At 45.4% G+C, this 21,240-nt stretch overlaps 5 protein-coding genes across 5 annotated transcripts; all 5 read right to left on the bottom strand.

The window, feature by feature from the left end:
* Positions 1-100: 100 nt before the first annotated feature.
* Positions 101-974, bottom strand: LOC148385113 (fatty acid-binding protein, brain-like). The gene is made up of 4 exons (XM_088400131.1): positions 809-974; positions 562-734; positions 386-487; positions 101-313 (listed from the first exon to the last, which is right to left on the bottom strand). The coding sequence occupies exons 1-4, from the start codon at positions 879-881 to the stop codon at positions 263-265; spliced, it is 399 nt and encodes a 132-aa protein (XP_088256257.1). The 5' UTR covers positions 882-974; the 3' UTR covers positions 101-262.
* A 127-nt stretch (positions 975-1,101) lies between these two features.
* Positions 1,102-9,241, bottom strand: usp40 (ubiquitin specific peptidase 40). The gene is made up of 31 exons (XM_088400130.1): positions 8,620-9,241; positions 8,487-8,554; positions 8,259-8,372; positions 8,017-8,181; positions 7,797-7,943; positions 7,589-7,732; positions 7,377-7,505; positions 7,186-7,305; positions 7,017-7,124; positions 6,614-6,775; positions 6,402-6,537; positions 6,262-6,343; positions 5,985-6,156; positions 5,832-5,916; positions 5,682-5,752; positions 4,993-5,381; positions 4,792-4,930; positions 4,659-4,707; positions 4,493-4,546; positions 4,212-4,300; positions 4,051-4,140; positions 3,904-3,940; positions 3,769-3,833; positions 3,624-3,698; positions 3,351-3,542; positions 3,159-3,274; positions 3,019-3,084; positions 2,739-2,949; positions 2,434-2,529; positions 2,264-2,334; positions 1,102-2,142 (listed from the first exon to the last, which is right to left on the bottom strand). The coding sequence occupies exons 1-31, from the start codon at positions 8,816-8,818 to the stop codon at positions 2,034-2,036; spliced, it is 3,750 nt and encodes a 1,249-aa protein (XP_088256256.1). The 5' UTR covers positions 8,819-9,241; the 3' UTR covers positions 1,102-2,033.
* A 402-nt stretch (positions 9,242-9,643) lies between these two features.
* tspeara (thrombospondin-type laminin G domain and EAR repeats a) lies at positions 9,644-15,418 on the bottom strand. The gene is made up of 13 exons (XM_088400523.1): positions 14,679-15,418; positions 14,016-14,224; positions 13,379-13,704; positions 12,919-13,009; positions 12,682-12,835; positions 12,485-12,616; positions 12,351-12,421; positions 12,096-12,260; positions 11,838-12,033; positions 11,541-11,773; positions 10,425-10,603; positions 10,240-10,341; positions 9,644-10,159 (listed from the first exon to the last, which is right to left on the bottom strand). The coding sequence occupies exons 1-13, from the start codon at positions 14,764-14,766 to the stop codon at positions 10,006-10,008; spliced, it is 2,100 nt and encodes a 699-aa protein (XP_088256649.1). The 5' UTR covers positions 14,767-15,418; the 3' UTR covers positions 9,644-10,005.
* Positions 15,419-15,522: 104 nt separating this feature from the next.
* LOC148385110 (U3 small nucleolar RNA-associated protein 14 homolog A) lies at positions 15,523-17,967 on the bottom strand. Its single transcript, XM_088356329.1, has one exon. The coding sequence runs from the start codon at positions 17,869-17,871 to the stop codon at positions 15,700-15,702; it is 2,172 nt and encodes a 723-aa protein (XP_088212455.1). The 5' UTR covers positions 17,872-17,967; the 3' UTR covers positions 15,523-15,699.
* Positions 17,968-18,322: 355 nt separating this feature from the next.
* sumo3a (small ubiquitin like modifier 3a) lies at positions 18,323-20,972 on the bottom strand. Its single transcript, XM_088399834.1, has 4 exons — positions 20,804-20,972; positions 19,627-19,755; positions 19,448-19,519; positions 18,323-19,342 (listed from the first exon to the last, which is right to left on the bottom strand). Exons 1-4 carry the CDS (start codon positions 20,822-20,824, stop codon positions 19,280-19,282), a joined length of 285 nt encoding a protein of 94 aa, XP_088255960.1. The 5' UTR covers positions 20,825-20,972; the 3' UTR covers positions 18,323-19,279.
* Between the last annotated feature and the right edge of the window lie 268 nt (positions 20,973-21,240).

Below are 21,240 nucleotides of genomic sequence, written 5' to 3'. Positions count from 1 at the left end.
TTCAATCAGCTACACACACATGATGTTTATCTCCCCCTTTTTTTTTTTTATGACACACACAGGCTTTTATTCAGACCAATGTGAATGAAATGACCCCAAATTATTCAACGATTATTTTATTAAATGTTTGCATGTTAAACATTTTCTTCAACTTCAAAACAGAAGTGCAAATATTTCACGCTCCTGTCTAATAGGTTAAAAAGATCAGTAGGACAGATAATAAAAATAGCAAAGTATTCCTTGCGAATAAAATATTAGAAAATTAGGCTTTCTCATACGTTCGCACAGCCTGGACGCCATCAAACGTCAAAGTCTGGAAAAAAGAAATACAAATGAAGCAAAAAAAAATTAAGTTGCAAGTGAAGAACTAATGACGTCATCTCACCATCACCATCTTCCCATCCTTGAGCTCTCGGACAAATTTGGTTTCTTTGCCGTCCCATTTTTGCACTTGCACAAATTTGTCTCCTTCCATGGTGAAGGTGGACTGTCAAATAAAACGCAAAGGATTGTTAATCAAAATGATCGATTTCTATAATTGCATTTTGATAGTGATATTACTTTGACTTTCCGGTCATCGGGCGTGATCTCGTCAAACTCCTCCCCCAGTTTGGCGCTGAGCTCGGTGTTGCGGAAGGTGCTCTGGGTCTTCACGACCACTTTATCTCCATCCTGGCTGATGATCACTGTAGGTTTGGTCACGTTGCCCACTTGTCTTGTGGCAAAGCCAACACCTAGTGGGATTAGATTTTGGAGATGCAAAAAAATTCACCAGAGAAGATGCACCAACATGAAATAAATGACTCACCGATCGCTTTCATGTACTCATCAAAATTCTGACTGTCCAGCAGTTTCCATGTAGCGCAGAAAGCATCCACCATTTTTGCAGGTTTTCAATGAAAATGGATTAACAACATGAACTGACCACGCCGCACAAATCAATGGGGTCAGCGTCATTCAGTGAAGTCCGTTTTATATCGACTTGGGCTGGGAGGCGGGCGCATGCGCTGAAGCGAGAAAGCCGATTTGACAGCCCGCTCGTAAGCTCCAAAGGGGCATAAAATAAATAAATAAAATTAACGAGCGCAAACCAAAATTGAATAAGTTTATTCTGGATACTTTTATTTGGATAATACATTTTACAGTAAAACCGATTGAGGAAAATACTCTAAAATATGTACTGATTATTTATCATCAGCCATAATTGTTGGCACTGCTTACAGTGAGATTATTACAGCAACGAAACAAAAAGATATTTTTCTCATTCAAAAATGTCAATTACAAATTCACACATCCCATGCAAGAACATTTAATTTTCCAAGATAAATATACATATATTTACTTTTGCAGACCATCACAAGTTATTAAAAAAAACATTGGTGCCCCTGCAAAATGCTTTTAAAAGTTTCTTTAAACTGTTTAGCCAATGAAGATTGTTTTTTTTTTTTTTTTTCAATACTTGAAACCCCCAAATAAATAATGATGGAAGTTCAAATCCTATCACAATTTTTGCATCATTTCATGTCCAACTTAATCAAGGCAAGTCTGGGACATGACCGAGACTGAGGCCACAAGACGGCCACGTATTGGTAACTAACCGACCCAATCAGAGAAAAGCTCATTCACATATTTATAATTATCTTGCAAATCGGAGATAAATTATCTTAAGACATTTAAAAACCAAAATAAAAAATTGTTGCATGGGACCTTTAACATTTCAGGATTGGTTGGCAGTTTGATGCGCTTAAAAAACACGGGGGGGAGGTCAGCGGAGGTAGACTGCAAGAGTGAGGTAGGGAGGGTCAACGGCACCGATGCTCGTCAATGTACAGTAAAGGCCTCATCTCCCTCTCGTTCCCTTTTGAAGCGTTACATCATTATCCTGAATTAAAAAAAAAGTTCCAACCACATTATGTACAATCTACAGTATTGTTGGTACTTGAGTGGCTGGTCAATAAACTTTCAATAATCTTCTTCGAGGATTGTCTCTGTTATGCAACAGGGCGCCACGCGTCGACGACATTGGCTGCGCACTAGTGGCAGTTGCTGCTGAAGACGCCGACATTGATGGATAGCGCCACCTCGGGCCTTTTGGGCGTCTTTTTTTGTGATCCAGCGCAGTTTGAGCCTCCAGCCCGTTCTCTAAAAAAAAGAAGCCCGAAATCAGTATTCAATTCAACATGTCTGACTTCACGGGTATTTTGTAATAGAATATTAGGGGGAAAAAAAAAGCACTTTCATGTTGCATTAAAAAAATCTTTACCCTTTGTGTTGTTGCTCTGCTTCTTGCTCGTCCTCCCAAATGTCAAAGTCCTTGCTGTCAATCAAAAGGTTCTGTAAACAGGACACAAAAAAACATCAAAATTATTTTATTTTAAAAAGACTTCCTTTTCATTCATTTTAAAATGTTCTCTCATTTGAGTTTTGTTTTACCCTGACACCTATCACATCGCCATCTTTGAGATGAAACGGTGCTCCTAATAGTGAATCTGTCTTTTTCTTCTTTTTCTTCTTGGAAACCTGGCTACTCTGTAAGAAAAAATAAAGTCAAATTAACAGAATCGATGATTACAGGAAAAGACCGTTGCCAAACAAAAAAGGCTTTTTTAAAAGTATTTCTTTGGCGCCATCTAGCGGACTTAAGGTGGTAAGAGACTATGTTGAAATGAGTTGAGCTTCATGTCATGCTTTGTCGCCGTCTTGTGGAATCTGTAGGGAATTACAAGTATATGACTCACCCAGCTGCAGATTTCTTCCCAAGTGTGTTTGTGCGGCCGCTGCTTGGCCAACCGAAGAGAGGCAGCGGGCAAGCCGTAGCTCTCAGCCACGAAGGTACGCAAGCTGGCGGGCGATGGGTCCCTCGAAGCGTCCCAGATCAGCTCCTCTGCCAGATGGTAGCAGCTCTTCCCTGGTACTCCCATCTTGACATTCAGCACAATTTCCTTGGGGCTTCGTCAAAGCAGGAAAAATCTTCAATGATGCAATCACACACTAAAATGAAAATTAAATTTCTCTTACCCGAGATCTTCCGCTTTTAACAGCTGTTGCACGCAAATATTTGAACCGCTGGTTATCTTGAGCTTCCTGAGAAGATAGGAGACAAAGCATCAAGTGACAATACCAGATTCCAGATCTTATTTTTTTTTTTTTTAATTTGCCTGAGTGTGATTTGGTTTCCTCTGAGGATGCGAGCCAGGCTGCGTCCCTCCATCTCCCACGCCCGCAAAAAGTTTGCAGGCACACACACGTTCTGTAAAGCTGGAAGCGTCAACACCTGGTAAACAAATAGACATATTGTTTCCAAATCATGTTTCTGACAAGGCCACTTCATCCAGGACTTCCAGAGCAACCTGAGTCTTGAGGTCCTCCAGACTGCCTTCGACTGATATCTCCACCTGGCCGACACTCGTAAGATCGGATGGGTGAGAATCAGTTTGATCTGCGGCGTGATCCTCCTCAGCTGGGCCGTTGTCAGTGTGGTTCATATCCGTTGCTATGGAAACGGGTCCCCAATACAGCCAGACGGACAGCTCAAGAAAGCCCTAATAGGAGGGGGGGTAAAAGATGAAGATACTATGGAGGACAAACATGCACGAATTATAAATACCAGATTTTGGAATTACTTTTGGAGGAAGTCGTCCTTCTGAGATGACGAGTGTTTCTCCGTTGTTTATCTTCAACTCTGACAGAGATGCATCCTGAGGAGGAATGATCCAAAAGTGTCACAGAGGCAACAGATTACTTCGAGAGGATTCTTTCGACACCCACCTCGTCGTTCAACGGCTCTCCCAACTCCTCACACCAGTCGAGCCTTCTCAAGTGCCAACAGGTTCCTGCAAACATTCAACTTTTACAATCAGAAAGTCGAACTTACATGGTAAAAGAAAAAAAAGTGAAGTTTACCATCGATTCCAAAAGCAGTAAGCGCTTTCTGCAGACACTGCGAATTAAAAAAAAAAAAAAGAGGTTGGAAATTGCAAACTCCCTAAATACAACAAGTGGTTCATGAAGCAAACCTGAAGCTTCATTTTCCCCGTCGGTGATTCTTACCTCTTTAACAGTGCAGGTCTTCTCTATGTTTACATCCATCTCCAATATTCCAGTAGGTGGCGCTGAACCCAAAGAAAAATGCAGGAAGAGCTGCAAAGCACACAAAAAGAAATTATTTTTAGAAGGTACCTGCATGACACCCATGAAGAAGATAAACAAACCTGCGAAGCCTTGGGGGCACGTCCCACGCAAAGCATCATGGTGGTCATGAGCCGCACGCCGGCGTCACGCACGCACAGTTCCTCGCTGACTGTTCAAGCAGAAGGGGAGGTGTCACAACTCTGCCTAGCTCAAAGGCTGGAAAATTAAAAGGCAGCCGTAGCTTTTAAGAATTTAATGAGGGCCGACAATGACAGAGTGAGGGCGATGGGTGTTTTCGAAATGAGGGGGGAGTTCCCCCGCCCGTGTGCAGCCATGAAGCAACACGCATCAAACACACTACCTGGAGGAAGGAGTTTCCCACTGATGTCCATCTGTCGCAAGCAGTAGTCTGCACCTGGCGAAGAGAAGATGGAAACTTAAAAAGTCCATATGAATCGTCACTGCGCGTCATGCTAATGCTAACGCCAAATGCTCTTCATCAGTTGTTGACATCAGGTTCTACTTGCCTGGGAGTTGCAGCTCCTTGATGGCTCTCTGTTTGACCTCACGCAGAAGCTGCAGACACACAAACAAAGGTACAATCTCAAATGTTTGATTTAATGCAGTATAAATAAAAAGCGTAAAAAAAAAATGGCTAACCGTATCGCCCGCAGCGGGAACCTTGACTCTACGCCTCTCGTCTGCGTCGCCGCCACCCAGCGGATGAAAGTCCACTTGGAGCCAGCGACAATCGGACGGCGTCATCACGGTGATCACGTCTCCGTTGACGGTGAACATGCTGAACAAAACAGGAGCGGAAGTGAGCGATGCTGAAAATACAACTTATGTCATGTGATTTACCCGTTATCAAAAGACTGCGGCTCCAGCACCAGCATGGCGTCGCCATCTTTAAGCGAGAGCTCCTTGAGGGTCCGGACCATATCGTCGGGCGAAAACATCCGCCACCCGCTGGAGCCTCCGCCCCCACGCTGTCCTCCTTTGGCGTCCGTCTGCTCCTGACACAGCAGACTGTCGGCGGGCTCGCCCAGAGCTTCCCGCACTTCACTGAGGGTGGCGCCGCCGGCGAACGCCCTCGCTTCTTTTTTTAGACCCTCGCCGCCGTTCGTATTGTCGCCCTTCTCGTCGATCGCCGGCCCCTCCGGCTCATCTCGCGCCTCTACGGAGGGTCGGACGACGGTGAGCAGCACCGGCTCCCATTCGACTCCGGTTAGGACACTTGCTCCACATACCTGAAAAGATCACAGTAGCTTTAGCTTATCCCAAATTTAACAGTTCAATTATTCAGATTTTCTGAATTGATCTTTTCACCATTTAATCCAATGTTTATAATTTGTATTATTCATGATTATTTGTTTATTAACTCATGAAATACCAAGAATAACTCCATTAGTCTCAAAGATTTTATGTAATTTTGGTGGGAGGTGTTGATGAGCCTTTAAGGCGTAATGAGCCAATCCGCCAGCAGAGGGCAGCAGTGCACCACTATGTAAAAAATACTTTTTAGTGAACAATTTGGATTAATTTCTCACCTCGCGTCCATTCCATACAAACAGGTCAGGGTTTGTATTGATGCCCGCACTGCTTAGCAACACGTTGTCATCTGTAACAAGTAAATATCCCCCAAATAAAGAGACAAGTCCTCCATTGTAACCCCGAGGCCTTCTACTCAAGTGTCTCACCTGTGAGGGTGTTGTACAGGTGAAGACCCGCTGGAAGCATCTTGGCGAAGGTCACAACCATGTCACCCTCCCATTGTTCTTGTTGCTAATGACAAGACGCTGCTTATTTGAGCTACCGGTAATTAAGCCAAATGTTTTTGGGGGAATAAATACCTCATAGATAGCCAATCGCAACTCTCCCACAGTCTTTCTGCGGTCGAAAAGAAGTGCAGTGCCGGGATTGGGCTCGCTGTTGATTGGCTGCAGGGCTCCGTTGATCAGCCTATAAGAAGAGGCCAGGTGGACACGCAGCTCCACGTGGTTATTACTGGCCTCGTATTCCTCCCTGTGATTGGGAACCATGTTAACTTTTCATCACATCATTGAGGTCTTGTGATTTTTTTTAAATCTGTTTTTTTATGACTTTTGTGGGTTGTAAAATTCTCTGTACCGCATCTGCTGTAGCTTGACGTTCTCTTCCTGTGCCATCTGGATGAGATGATGAGGAACTTTATAGTGAGGGCTGCTCAGAGCTGCAAAGGAAGAGAGTCTTCAGTTTCTTTGGTGGTCTTGTCGGGTTTTATTTTTTACCTTCTGTGGGCCGCTGCAGCTGACTCTTCCTGTAGAACAGCATGTAGGCGCTCTCTTTGCCCTGGAACTGCTTCTCAATGTCCGACTCCCGGATAGAGGTCACGGCGGAGTCGTTCAGGTCAAACCAGTGGCTCTCCTGCAGAACCACGACTTCATCACTTAATGTCCACCAGGAGGGTCACTTCATTCATTCTATTATCATTCTAGTGGACCTCTTGTTGGCGCTCCAGTTCGGCAACGGTGTCACCTTGTGGGCCTGCAGCGGCGGGGTGGTCGGCAGGACCAGGGGGCTCGCTCATGGGGCTTTCTGTCTTCAGTGCTACTTGGGCACCGTTGGACACCAACATGAAAACATCACTGTGTGACTGCAGGAACTGTTTTATTGGGTGAGGAAATCAGGAGCAAGTCAGTTCAACTGTTTTCCCTTTACCAAAAAAGGAACCTTATGAAAAGACTGAATCACATGCAACGTTGCCAAAACGTAATGCCGTGCCATGAAATTTGGCAGTTTTGTTAAATTGCTAAACATTTTAATTGTTCTGAATGGAATTTGATGCTGGACCTTTTGCGTCACACCTCCCACATTCTAATTAAATAAAAAAAAAATACACACACCTTGGCAATTGGGCCATAGTCTTTCTTAAAGGCTTTGCCCCAGGAGGAACCGAGCTTCTCCATGAGTTTCTGACCCAATTGGTCTAACCGGATGCTCTTTGATGGCTCCTAGAAAAGGAATTAAGAAATCACTACCACTGCTGCACACAAGAATGGATTTTTTTCATACCTGCTCAATAATAGCAGTGAGGACACTCAGAGGGTCATTTTCATTAAGTTTGCTCTCAGGCAGGTCCTTCACTCGCTGTTTGGCCTTCAGAGGAGCTTTTTTTTTGTCGGTGTCCTCCTCCTGACAAACATTTTCAGAGATTAGTTTCATTCTTGGATCCAGTCCTGCCTTTTGTAGTTTTGTTATCTCACCGCCGGCTCCCAGACACCTAGGCACTCGATGTCCTTAATGTAAACGTGATAATGGCCGCCATAGCAGCCGCCCTTGTGGATAATGACGGAGAACAGCTCGTAGGAGTAGTCGGCATCATCTCCGTCCGTCTGCAAGGACGCAAAAGCACTGGGACATGACGTTTAATCCTAATTGACACACGACGATGTCAATCACGTGAAAAAGTTTGTACCTGTTGAGAAAATGGCCGTAGGTTGATGGTGAGGGGGAAGCTGTAGCGGCCCGTCTCTTTGTAGCGCTCACACTTATTACAGTCAAAGCTGAACCTCAGCAAGGACATGGTCATGAACGGGGGGAGCTTCTTCAACTTGGCAGACTGATAAAAATGTCAATTATTTCAATTGAAAAAAAGTTTTATTTTGATACTCAAGTCGTTTTACCTTAGCAGCAGTGACCAATTTGTCACACATTGCACATCTGTACAGATTATTGCCTTGGAACAACTCCTCCTCCACAAACATGCTCCACAAAGCCTCCTCAAGACTGGACATGCCGCAGACGCACGTCGTCAGATCCAGGAAGTCCTCCTAAGGTGTAGAGGGCACCAATGGATTTATTGATTCCCGTAGAAAGGAATCATCGTCAGTGTGTTCTGCGGACCTGTCGTTGGCTAACGTTGCCGCACTCCTTGCAAGCGATGCTGTTGACGATGATGCCGTGGTACAGGCGGTGGATGAGCGTACTACCGGAGGTGCCCACAAGGGATTTCTCCAGAGCGCTGAACAGAATCCGGTTCAGTTCTTGCACGTCGTGTTGGTTTGTTCTCTGTAGTTTTCACGGTGTAACAAAAACACAATTTAAGGATTCAACAATTTACTTTTGTCTTCTCTATACGCACACACCTCATTGCTGTTCCAGCCAAAGCTGTCAGTGAGGTCTGCCGTGGAGGCGCTCTGTTGGTCCACAAGCAAGAGACGGGCAAAAAGTCTCTGAAGCTCCAGAGGGATGACACGGACCTATGGGAAGAAACCTTGTGACTACCATGGACAATGGCTTTGTGGAGAGACGCTGGACATTGGAATGGAGCTTTGAGTGTTCCTAAAAGCGCTGTCGGACTTTTCAGCACTTACTTTGGCCCCAGGTTTGTCTTTATCTTCAAGGCTTCCTAACTCATCAGTCCCCAATGCAAAGAGCTCCTCTGCACACACATGCACACAGGAAATTAAGAAGACAAGATCTTTGTCATCCCATCTGCAGCCTCACCTCTGAACTCAGGGGTGAAGAGGAGGGTCTGGAGCAGGGAGTTGAGGTAGCACGTCCCTCCCAGGTTCCGAATGCCGCACAGTTTGCTTCTTCCTCGGGGAGCTGGGGGTTCATCTCCCGCTTTGGCAACTCTCGTCCCCCCAGAGGAGAAGGCTCCTTCAGCCTCATCGCCATCGTCCTCAAAAAGATTCCCAAACATGACGTTTCGTTGGCTTTTGTGTTGCTTGGTAAACGCGCCAGCTGCGTCCCGCTATCTCATCTTGGTCTTGCCCAGTTCTCGGTTGACAATTGCCGGACTGACGCGAAAATAAGACGACTTGACGGGGATGAACATAGCGATCGGCCGGGGCTGGTAAATGCGTCCAAAAAAGCGAACAAGTTCGGCTCACCTGGCTCGACAGCACAGGTAAAAGGAAACAGAAAAAGTCCGTCTGTCCTTAACGAGCGACGTCAAGTAAAAAACAGACCGAGCGTTTCGATATAGGAATAAACTAAGTAACTGTTTATCTACTCGACACTGTTTAGACAGTCCTGCTTTTCCACTTTAGGTCTTAAAGCGGCGAACGTAAATACAAATGCCGCCGGTGGACAGTGGGCAGCCATCTTGTTTTTCGGCAGGAACGTCGCCGCGGAGCATTGTGGGGCTTGTAGTTTCATTTGGTGGCATAACGTAGTGACGTCATATCCGTTGCGTGCAATCATTTTCTATATTCTGATTTTTTTTTAGTATGACTGCGTATTATTAGGGGAAATCTTTATTTGTAACTTCTTAAGCCTTGTGCGTCTCTATAAATAAATAAAGTGATCATAATAATCAGGATGTTGTAGTTAAAATAACGTGAACACAAATAATAATAATTAAAAAAAATAATGTCATATAACATCTTCCAGGTGGTCTAGTAGCATTCTCTGCTGTGACCTGGATTTTATTCCCAGTCAGGGAACAAATCAAAAATCTGTTTCTTCAGTCTAAGCGGGGACCTTACTAAATAATATTTACTGACACGACCAAGATAGTGAACAATTGACATTTAATAGTGTGCAAAATATCCTAGTCAACAAAAGTGACCTTTATAGAAATTGATAAGTAGCTTATTGTTCTTTTAATAATTTACTGTCATTCTTATGTATCCTCATGCTGAAGGCAGGCACTTCTACACACACACACATACACTGCATATTTTTACATTAAGGTAGGACAAAGTTCTGGAATATTCCTCTGAGGACAATATTGAATTCACATATACAATGAACAAACTAGTGTGTGCACTTGCAATCCTCCTTTTATAAGAGTTCCTCTGAGGTTTTTGCATGGTGGGCTGACTCCTGCGGGGCCCCCATGGACAGGGCATGCATCCACATGCATAAATATGGTGGTGAATGAGCTCAGTACATTTTCAGCTTGAACACTTTGGCAAGAGGCACTTTGGCACTTGAGTAGATCAGATAAGAGTCTCCGCCAGCACTGAAGAACTCCCAATCGCTGCAGCCGATAGTCGGAAGCCAGTGGACGGGAACGAAGCCCTCGTAGCCCTGCCACCTTCACACGGGCGATGCGAGAACCCACATTAGATGCTGGCCTCCAAATCCCTAGCATGTCAAACGGGAAACGACGAGTACCTGTAGAGAACACTGTTGAGAGAGTACGACTCCCCGTTGAAGGAATTGGCGACAACCAGGAAATATTCCTCCCCGAGACTGAAGAACTCCCAGTCCACTGCGCTGTTGGTAGAAAGCAAAAATTTTGTAAATATTTTTGCCTAACACAGGAGGTAAAGAAGTACAAATGGCATTTTTAATGATACCTGTACGTGACGATGTCCTGGAAACGGACAAACACCTGCCCGATCATGTCTAGCTCATATATAGTGGAGTTGATGGCGTATTGACCAGGTCCGTTACCATGGAGACGGTGTCCGTTGGCGACCACCAGGAAGACCCGTGTGCCTATCTGGAACATCTCCCAGTCAGTGGCGCAAAACGTCTGTGGAAGAAAAAATATAAATATATAAAAGAAAAAACGTTTAAAGACGTCTGTGGGCAAACATTTAATTCAAGCTGTATAAGTGAGCTGACTCAACCGGATCAGTTCCGGCCCAGTTAATGGGAGACTATTATTTCGAATCGTGTTAGGACGACTTGTAAATCAGGCAGGCAATTAGCGGTCGGGTCGGCTTACACGCGAAGCAAGCAAACACCCACGAAAAGAAAAAAAAATCAGCTTTTCGAACTGAATTCCATGCAACAGAACCTCCAGTCACTCAATGATTGCAATTTTTTTTTTTTTTTTTTGCACGTGCAACATCACAGCGTAAAGATCTATAGAAAGCCAATAAAAAAAATCTGTCAAGAGTGTATGTCGGAGTGTTCTGGATGACTTCACGTGATTAATTTTTTTCTGGCTGCTCTCCGACTAATCTTCTCATTCAGCTGTGGAATTCCCCTAAATCACAGTCATCTTATGGCCCTATCAATGTGTCAACACACGTTTCACAGAAAGTGCGGTATGACACTTGCTGTCGGCTACGGCCCGCGTGGTCTATTTTTGGAAGCGGGCACACGCCTGATGCTTTTCTCGCCCCGTCCCTATCATTAGCTCGTTTTCATCTCGCCGTCTTTGTGTTTGTTCCCTCCATCCGAGTGCAGTAACAGGACTGTTGTAAAATCTCAGATAAAGTCACTGCCGCAGCTAGAGGGGGGGGCGTGGAGGCACTGGCTCCTCCCTGAAATATACACACAGGTGCCAGGCCAGATAATTGACTTTTGGGAATTTTTCCAGGGATTTTTTTTTCGGTCCCCCATAAGGAACACATAATTAATTTTTATGTGAGTTTTCTGAAAAATAATTTGGGTTATTTGTTTTGTAGACACTTGCTACCACCCCCAAGGAAATCATACTAAGACAGTCAAGAATATCGTACCTTAATGGTTTGGAGGACTCGAAAGCTCCCGTCGACCCAAACGTAGATAACAGAGTCTACTGACGTGGTTACTCCGTCAAAGGCGTTCGCCACGACCAAAAAATGGTAAGGTCCCACTTTGAAGGACTCCCAGTCGTAAGCTCCTGACGTTCTCAACCTCTGGTGGACCTCGAAGGACTTGGTTGGCTTGTTCCATTTATATACTACGCTGTCGATGGTGTGGTTGAGTTGACCTACGGGAAAGACCGTGACATTAGTTCCAAAGTCTTGATCGCAAGCATTTTTTGTTTTTCTTACCTTTCCTGTGATTGGCGACGACGAGATATGTGTGTCGATGGATTTTGAAGGCCTCCCAGTCACGTGCACAGTGTGTCTCCAAAGTCTGGAAGCGCACAAATTGTTTGCTTTTTCGGCTCCACTTGTAGATGACGGAGACGTCGACTTCCATTCCCACACTGGCGCCTATATTGCAGTTGGACACCACCAGAAATATCTAGAACAAAATAAGAAGAACTTTGCTGCTGGTGGAATATCTAACAATCTGATTTGTCATACCTTCTTGCCCATGTTGAAATGTCTCAATGCCAGCGCTCCGTGTGTGCTAAGATTCTGATACAGCTGGAAGCCATTTTGTTGGCTCCACCGATACACTGCGGAACCAGAAGTTGTGGAGCGGTGAGCCATGGCAGCCATCAGACCCACGCCTTGAACCTGGAAGACCTGAAGATGACACCAAACAAAGATGGTCGTAAGTTTTGGTCTTTGTCTGATGGGACTGACTTGTAGATCTTTAGAAGAGCTTTAATTTACCTCTATGTCGTGTGTCTCTGAGCTGGTGCTGAGAACCTGCCGTTCCTCAACATAGTCCAGTCGTTTACGATCTGAGAACATGCAGACGTTTGTTCATTTCTAAACCGAGACTGAAGATGATTTTGGCTTCTCACCCTCCAGAACGGTGATCCACGAGGTCCCATCGCAAACGTAAAGGGCTTTCCTAAGCGGGTTAAACCGCAACTGACCTCGGAGTGGCTCGGAACACATCTGCTCCAAACCCACTGACACTCTCGTCTCGGATTCTGGTAGTTCCCAAAGATTTAGAAGAGCCTTGGATATTATGCTACAAATACTGCATGGACTTTACCGTATGGGATCAGCTGACTTGCGGGATTCTTCCCGGCAACATCTGACAACAGCAATGGTGGAACAGATAGAGATGCAAGTTGAGCTTGGGCAGATGGGCATATCTGATGGGTGGCGTCAGAACCCGGAACCAGAACCAACTGTCGTAACAGGCCCTGTGGATTCAACCCTAAACCTTACTCTGACGAACAACCTCAGTAGATGAGAAGGGCCATCAAGAGAGGAATGTGGTCCTTACCGTAAACAATCCTTTCCATCTGCCCCGGCTGCCAATGTGAAATCTGGACAGGTGAAAGCTGAGGTCCGACGGGAAGGGCCTGGAGGGAAGGCTGCTTGCCAGAAATAAATTGACGTCAACGATATATATTATCTTAACGGCTAGCAATATTTCAGGCACTCCGAGCCATCTATCAAACTTTGTCAGGTTGCTGCCATTGTATGGCTGGAGGCTGTGAGCATATTTCTAGAACTGCTGATGTATTGTGTTGAATGATCTATGAGCCCCGCGGGGCGCTTTCGAGGGGACGGTGGTGGGGTTGGAAAATTCTAGGATTGTTGATCCTGCTTCCTGGTTCATGTGAACTTAAAAACACTGTCCCGTTCTCGAAATGATAATCAGGTCCTTTGTTTTGACGACGTTAGCCTCCACGAATAAAAGCTAGTAAAGTACCTCCGTGGTCTTTATCCAGGTTACTTACATTTCACGCAGTGAGCCACAATTCAACGTCAGCCTGCCTTGGTGACCGACGACGGACAGAACCAGGGTGTGCCAGCGGTTGTCTGCGAGGTGGGCGCCCCGGAACACCTGCTGCTCCGTGACGCCTCGCTCCCCTCTGAAGAGCAAGTGCAGCCGCTTCCCCGAGAGCCTCAGTCCCAGGAGGAGTCGGCGATGTTCTGCGTTGTTCCTGGCTTTTTTTCCATTCGTGTCTATTTGCAGCCTACTTCCCTCGTCATCCTCCTTTTCCTCCAGCGCTCCTTGCGGCGTGATTTTCGGCTCCATCATGGTGAAGATGTACTCACTTTTCTGGAAGGGGAAAAAAAAAATCCAACACAATCTACTCAATGATGCTAGTTGGAATTTTATAGTGAATCCTCAGAACATAGACTATTTGGGGGCGCTTGGGAGACCAGGCACAGAATTAAGGAGGCTTTAGCCCCCTCTGGCCCCCCCACTTAGAACCGCCACAGGAATAGCAAAAACCGGTTATTGACCCCTTATTGTAATTGACTAAGTCTGCCACTAGACTCATTCTGTCAAGGAAACTCCTCATCTCACTTCAACAGTTCCTTGGAACCAAGACACCACTAGAGGGCGCTCTTGTGTGGGTCACTCACCTTTTGCGCCATGTGAGCCACTTTCAGCGTAACCACGATGGAGAAGTCTTTCGGGGAGCGCTCACAATTGGAGAGCAGGCTGACGGGATCGTTGGGGCCAGTGAAATGGACGCCACGCAATCCTCCGGATGACCTCACCTCAACCCCTGACGTGAATGCAGCGGCGTCCTTCTTGAGGACAGCAGATAGAAGATCCACAGGAGCCGAATCTGGAGGCATGGTGGAGTGGTTGGTGAAATGTGGGGGATGATTATTTCTAACTTTTAAAGAGGGATTACTGAGTTTTGAGGATTATGACGTGGGTGCCAACCAGTGGGAACTCCTGCATTTTCAAAAATCGTCGTAGCATGCCGGAATATCTGCCATGTGCGGAATAGCCCTGGGTGGTGAAGCGGTGGCTTTGAGCGTTTTCCCGTAAATGGGAATTGCTTGCAAAACGGAATCCCAACCTCGGACCACGTCTGTACTTGTTTAAAGGCGGGGAGGGATGGAAATTAAATTGAAAGTGCAAAATTGGCATCCCAAACTTGGCAAAGCGTTCGCTCCTTGTAGTTTGGATATGCTATCCGGAGGAATTTATGGCTGGAGGGGGGTTCCCGGATATTATTACTTGGATTATCGTTATTACGAGAGACTTTATGTGAGAGCGCGGGAAATATTTACCTGGACATTGTTCCCCAAGGTCAGCCGTCGTGAAAACGACCCTGAGGCTGAGCAGAAGCAGCTGGGAGAGTAGCAGTGATGACATCATCACCTCTTCACTTTACTCGATCTCCTTGACAAAGCGTCTCCGTGCGGGATGTTCTTTAGGTAAAAGCATCTTAGACATCATCCTTCTTGAAAGAAAAAAAAAAGTCCAAAAGTTGAGGGGGAAAAACAAGACAGGAGGTTCTGGAGGACCTGTGAGCAAGTGTGTGTCTGGAGAGGAATCCACTGAAGTGTGGAGAAGCCGTGCACCTGCACAGCCCCCTTTAAAGAGGCCCCCGCCATGCAAATGAGCTGTCACTCGTCCTGCAGCTTTTTTTTTGTTTTTTTTTAAACAGTCTTGTTCAGACACACACAAACATGCACACTTATTTACCAGGTTTTCAGGGGACTCTCAGTCTTACAGAAAACTTTATGTTAATGTCTATGTTAACATTTGAGAAACAATGGAATATTTATTTTAAAGACAAACTCAAAAGTGAGTAATTGCAAACAAGGGAATAATTGTTGAACTGAATGCAATACAACTAACATAACTATTAATAATATTTACCATTTAATAATAAACTAACCACGTCAAGCCCTTCTTCATGTGTGCTTCTCAAAAATATTAAAAATGTTCTTTTTGAAGTGGGGTCTGTTTTAGCATATTTTAAATTGTGCATTAGAATTCCTCATTACAGTCCATTCTTTTAAATAATAAAAAAAAGGTTCTATTGCTCTATTTTTTCCCTGCCCTGATAGTTTTAACGTCATTACTGGAGCACGAGCGCCCTCTTCTGGACCAAGAAAGCAAATACCATTCCAATTGACATCAATTCTCATTTATTCCAAATTTAAGCCACAATGAAATGTTGTTTCTGCATGATCACGTGACAAACGAACCAAAAACATTAAACCACAGTATTCATTTTCTTAGACATATTTTTCCTCCTAATTTACAAAATTCCCACTTAATTTGTTCCACCTCTTTGCCAGCCTACTTTTCATAAACAGCACCTCTTAAGTCTCTCTTCCTTGGCGCTTGTGTTTGGTTGTCCTTCAACAGTTCTTCCCGAGTCATCGGCTCAATGATGGTCCCCAGCTGGGTGACCACGGCGGGCTTGGTAATCTTCTTAACGGTGCGTTCCGTGTTCCAGTTGCGGCCCACGGGAGAGCGCAAGGTGCTCTCAAAGTGCACGGGACTGGTGAAGGGGAACGGCATCATGCTCACCTGGTGAAGGCTGAGCGCGCTGTTCCTCTTCTCCGAGAGGATCACCCCGGGCAGTTTATTGTCTTTCCTTGGCGGCGGTGGGGTCGTCTTCACCCGGAACTTCCTGCGCTTGCGGCGGGAGGGCACGAGGCCCACCCCGCCCCACTCCCCCCAGCCGGGCAGCGTCATGTCCACCACGCTGGGCTTCTCCGCGTTCTCCTGATTCTTCTTCTCCTTGATGAAGTCGGCGATGACGTCGTCGCCGGCGAAGGCTTCTTGAATGAGGTCCGTCTGAGCGAGCGTTTCGTCCGAGTCCTCCGTGACCACGGTGGTCGGAGCGAGCGGCATAAGAATGGTCGTGGCGTCCTTTGTGAGAACTTCTTTCAACATTATTTCTTTGTTGGGCTTTTTCTTCGTTTGTTCAGAGGACGGCTGCGGCTTGACAGGAGGTTTCTCGGGTTGAACTGACTCCTCTTGATTGAGGAGTTCTATGAACTCCAAAGTCTCTATTTGGTCCGTCTGGCCTCCAGTCAGCTGAAGGGAGGCATCTGCGGGTTCCTCCACTTCTCCACGGTCCTCAAACTTTTTGGTGTCCTCTTTTTCAAGGGTATCAGGATGTTGGCGCATTTTACGACGGTTCTCGAACTCGCGCAGGAGAGATTCTTCTTCAGTTTCCTCCACCTCACTTTCCTCCTCCTCTTCGACATTTACAGCAGTTCCGTTGGACTCTGCAGTCAAGTCGACGTCGTGCGTCTCTTTCACTTTCTCGGCGGGATCTTCGGAGAGCTTTCCTTTCATCCAGGGATTGGAATCCGTCCCAGGCAGTGCTTCGTTTATAAAATCGGGCACATTTTCCGGGGTTTCGTCTTCCTCGTCCTCATCCTTCAAAGTAATGGCGAGTTTCTGCGTCAAATCTTTGTTGACCTCCAGCTGCTGCTGCATGGCTTTGCGAGCGCTTTGGTCATATTTTGCCATGATGGCTTTGGACTTGGCCCACTTGCCGCTGTTCTGATGTTTTAACGACATTCTTTCTTGCATCCTGCCCAACTCAATTTTGTTGATCTCCTCTAAAGCAGCCGACGGGTCATTTTTCAACATGTCGTCAAAGTTCTTGAGGAAATCTTTGCGCTTTTCTTTGTTGAGCACTCGGTGGTATTTCTTGCTCTTGATCTTCTTCGTACGCCGGGCTTTGGCTTCATAGTAGGTCTGCAGAGCCCTGGCTTTTTGAAGCTCAGCACGGCGCATCTTCATCTCCATCAGGCTCATCGCCTTCACGGAAGCCTCCTCGGCAGGGGTCAAAGTGGGGTCAGTGATCGGTTGTTTGTTGGCAGATAGGATGGAAAATATTTCCTGTTCTAGGGGAGTTTCTGCTTTCCAGCCCGTGATAACCTTCTCCGCTGGCATAGGGCCGGATGGCTCTTGATTCAAAGGGAAAATAAGTTGCTCAGCAATCCGGTTCTGTTTAATCACACTTTCCCAATTGGTCACCTCTGATGCTACTTTCTGAAAAGCCAGGTCTCTCTGGATCCTCTCACTTTCCTGCCTACTGAGAGGGCATTCAATAGTTCTCTTACTTCGCTGCAGGTTTTTCAGCTGTTTCTTGGAATTATTCGAGACAGCTGAGACTTTGTTCATGGAATTCAGGAGATCCGCCAAATTTATTTTGTCGCCCTCCCCCTCTGCATTGACGGTAAATTCAGACTTTTGCACAGCCGGCTCCGATCGCTCCCCGAGCTTTTTCTTTCGCTTCGCACCTCCAAGAGAGCTGATAGCCTCCACTAGCTTTAGCCGTTTGCGTTCATCATCGCTGTCTTGCTCCAAGTCACTAGCGATAGTCTCATCAGCTTCTGTTAAGTCATCTTGAAAATCGTAGCTTATTTCTGGCTTGTCATCTATAACGCTCACGGTCTTCTTGCGATTCTTCTTCATCGTCCGCTTTTTCGTCAAAACTTTCGCCATGTTGCTGCTGACAACACAGGAGGATGGGTGACCCGAGAACACACGTGCGATGACAACAAGTATTACTACTTCCGCCTCATCTTCTTCTTCTTCGTCTTTGTCTTCTTCGGCTGTTACTACTCCCCTGCCATAGTATATAAAATAGTTACACCGCCCCCTAGAGTCTTCAACGCGTTACACGTGGATAACAAGAAAGCGAAAAACAAAGGCGGGCGGTATATTGTTTAGCATATATACGTCGTAAAATTCCCCCAAAATTCTGTATATTTCCTTTTAATGGGAACCTTGTCCCTTCTAACATGGCCGACACCGAATCACGTAAGTTAGCTAGGCAGCTACAACGCGCCGGTGTATAGTCTTTGAATTTGTAGGCACTATAAGCCATGGAAACTAGTTTCCAAGTAAGATATTAAACATTATAATACACAAAACGGACGTTAACACTAGGAAATCTGAGTACCAAACTATATTTATTGTATACAGTAGTAAAAGACCACAAATAATATACAAATCAGTAGAGAAACAAAACGTCAGAAGACCTGGGCAACTTTGTAACTTTTTGAGCTACTCCACCTTGGCTAGGTAAGTGTGCTCTCATTTGAACAAAAAATACAAACAGCTGATGTACTGAACACACAAAAAACACTGTAGGGGCAATGTCATCTATTTCTAATAATAAAGGGTTAACTATTTTACAGCATGTCTAACTTAACCTGAAGCTTTAGATCTGAAGATCTAATGAGATGTCCCCATGCCTTCCCATGTCAACTATTGTTGTTTTTGCGCTAAATGTTCTTCATCGTAGGCCACACGCGCACACAGACAAACAAACAAACACTCACACACAGACACACAAACTCAAGTGAGGTGGAGGTGTTAATAATATACTTCATAAATCCAAGTCCTCCTCTTGATGTGTGAATAAATACTTGGTGGTACGGAAGTAGTCTCTCTCTTGGACATGCAGAAACCAAAAAAAGCAGCAACTAAGCCAAAATACAGACTTCCTTTGAGTTCCTTGTTTGGTCATGTTAAAGTTATGATACTTACATCCCATTCTGAACTGTGTGCCCAGAGTCAGAGCTTAAAAACAAACAGTCATTTAGCGAAAGCGGCTAGAAATCATAACATGTTGACGGCGGCAGGCTAACATGTGCCCACTTTAAAACTAGACGATTCCCAAAACGCTCACCGGCGACAAAGCTGTTGCATCGTTGGTCCGAACCGACGCCAGTGTTAGAGAACCCCTAAGTACCCCACCCACATACACGCACAAAAAAAAAAATCACAACGGATGTACTGTAGCTTAAGTGAATAATAACAATATAAATAGCTGAGAGAAGCGATGGAAAAGGGTGATGAATGTGGGCTTGAGCAAGTTGGGTCTGTCAACAGGGTAGAAGGATGCTTAGCAGCGGCCGCCCGTCTGCTGCTGGAAAACGTCTATGGTGTCTTCGTCTTCCATCTCAAGCTAGAGGAAAAAAACAAACAAAGGTAAGAGGCATTTTTTTTGCTAAGTCTTGAGGTTCCACTGTAACCGACATCCTGTAAGTGAAAAAGCGCCAGGCTCACAAACCTGCGAAGGCGTATCGTTCTCGTTGATGGGCTGCCCGTCAAACCTGAACCTGATCTGCCTAAGTGAGAGTCCCTGTATGAACGAGACGATAAAATTAGACTGTGTGGGCCGTGTCGTATCTTTAGATCAGAATAAGGCCTCTTCTAAAAACCTCACCAAAAACAAGTAGAAAATCTCACCTGTCGTTCGCAGTACGCCTTCATGAGTTTACTGAGGGCCGTGTGCCTTTTGATTTTGAACTGGACCACCGAGCCATCCTGCCCCGCGACCTTGAGGTTGATGTGGTCATTCTCGGTCTTGACGCCCTCCTGCGCATATTCAAGGTGAGGTGGATATTTTGTCAAAACATTCAGTCAGCAGAGGAGAAAGTATAATCTCATTTCTGTTTAACCCATACATGCCGTTTGCAAATGACCCCCCCCCCAAAAAAAAACCACAATGATGCCGTAAGCCTGTATTACTTATGGAATTGTGGTAACTTGGAATCTTGAAACACTTCAAAACTAAAATGAGACATGCATCTATAGGGCTTTGAAGATTCATCGCTGAATCTGGAAAGGTCATTGGGGGATCTTGAAACAATGAAAAAGTAAAAGAATGATCATGCAAAGTAAACTTAAGCGACCTCAGAGGTCAGAGAATTAAGATTTATTAAGAAGTAATAATTACATTTTGAAAACAATAAGTTCATTATGGAATAGCATTATGAGGATATTCATGTGTATGATGAAAATAAACAGTATGTAACAGGCAAACATGAAACACAAAATTACATTAGCGTAAAATTAAAAATAATATTAAACACAATAGCCGAGGCCTCGAACGACAGCCTCACCAATTCCGCTAACGTTGGCTTCGATGCTAGCAGGCAGAGACGTCATTCGCTCACAAACGTTGCAATTTGGGCCACGCAAGTAGGCTCGTTTCGTCCTAATGTGCTACAAGAAGGCCCAGGGAGAATAAAACTAACATAATAGGGGCTATGTACTGTGAAGCATTGCGGTAATTTGGTATTATGTGCTAGTCGTTAACCCATTGTGACGGCGAGGGTTTGCGGCAGTTGCGCACATTGCGTGCTGCCGTTACGAGAACCCCCCCCCCCCCCCCCCATCCCCAAAATAGAAAGAAAGAAAAAAGCAAAATCCTCAAATCACTTTATTTTAATATTTAAAAACCACAGAGGAGAAGTTAACGCTCAAGAACGTTGGATGATTTCAACACAAATAACGGAAAACTCGTTCATTTGCGAAACAAACACTGCGCCAATTGAGAGAAACGTGCAAAATACAGGCCATTTCCCCATGGCAAAAAACGCTTAGATAAGCTATCACCTTTTTAAACAACGCCAAGTCTCACCTTTGGCTTTTCCTCTGACATGGCTGCCGGATTTCAAAATGCAGAGGAAGAAAGATGATTTTTATAAAAGCCGGTTGACTGCGTGTTTGTATTTTATTTTGTCTTCCTGCCGCCTTGTGTCCTCGGCTAGCTTCCTCCGGTGACGGGAGCGCGCGTTGAAACGCTATCGTGAAATTAATTGGATGCCCGGGGACATGTGACCACCAAGTCGCGGGAGCGCGGAGGCGGGAGCGCGCTCTGCCACCCTCTTTCAAAATCCTCGGCCACGCGCACTGGCAGGACTCCGCTGGGATTGCGAAATTCCTAAATTGGAAACTTTTCATGGGAATAAACTGAAACAAAGCACCTTGAAAAAAATGCATATTAAATTGCAATTTTAGGAGGAACACCAAAATTATATAATTTCTCCACTCTTTGGGCAGCCACACTTTTGCCAT

Source organism: Syngnathus floridae, chromosome 16 (genome assembly GCF_059516105.1).
Source record: "Syngnathus floridae isolate MCC-2025c chromosome 16, RoL_Sflo_1.0, whole genome shotgun sequence".
NCBI classification, from domain to species: Eukaryota; Metazoa; Chordata; class Actinopteri; order Syngnathiformes; family Syngnathidae; genus Syngnathus; species Syngnathus floridae.
The sequence above is the reverse complement of the archived record's forward strand: the minus strand, read 5'-3'. Positions and strand labels throughout refer to the sequence as shown.

Bases quoted from the DNA above. Each gene is read 5' to 3' on its own strand.
- tspeara (XM_088400523.1), bottom strand. From the start codon at position 14,766: ATGATGTCATCACTGCTACTCTCCCAGCTGCTTCTGCTCAGCCTCAGG. The intron at 13,010-13,378 runs GTAAGTAACCTG...TCTGGCAAGCAG, and splicing joins TGTGGCTCACTGCGTGAAAT to CCTTCCCTCCAGGCCCTTCC. The intron at 11,774-11,837 runs GTAAGAAAAACA...TCTTTCCCGTAG, and splicing joins CGTCGCCAATCACAGGAAAG to GTCAACTCAACCACACCATC.
- LOC148385110 (XM_088356329.1), bottom strand. From the start codon at position 17,871: ATGGCGAAAGTTTTGACGAAAAAGCGGACGATGAAGAAGAATCGCAAG.
- LOC148385113 (XM_088400131.1), bottom strand. From the start codon at position 881: ATGGTGGATGCTTTCTGCGCTACATGGAAACTGCTGGACAGTCAGAAT. The intron at 735-808 runs GTGAGTCATTTA...TAATCCCACTAG, and splicing joins TGAGTACATGAAAGCGATCG to GTGTTGGCTTTGCCACAAGA. The intron at 488-561 runs GTAATATCACTA...TTTATTTGACAG, and splicing joins CCGATGACCGGAAAGTCAAA to TCCACCTTCACCATGGAAGG.
- usp40 (XM_088400130.1), bottom strand. From the start codon at position 8,818: ATGTTTGGGAATCTTTTTGAGGACGATGGCGATGAGGCTGAAGGAGCC. The intron at 7,733-7,796 runs GTAAAACGACTT...CATTTTTATCAG, and splicing joins AATTGGTCACTGCTGCTAAG to TCTGCCAAGTTGAAGAAGCT. The intron at 7,506-7,588 runs GTACAAACTTTT...GCGTCCTTGCAG, and splicing joins TACGGCCATTTTCTCAACAG to ACGGACGGAGATGATGCCGA.
- sumo3a (XM_088399834.1), bottom strand. From the start codon at position 20,824: ATGTCAGAGGAAAAGCCAAAG. The intron at 19,756-20,803 runs GTGAGACTTGGC...GAATATGCGCAG, and splicing joins TGTCAGAGGAAAAGCCAAAG to GAGGGCGTCAAGACCGAGAA. The intron at 19,343-19,447 runs GTTTGTGAGCCT...TTTTTCCTCTAG, and splicing joins AGAACGATACGCCTTCGCAG to CTTGAGATGGAAGACGAAGA.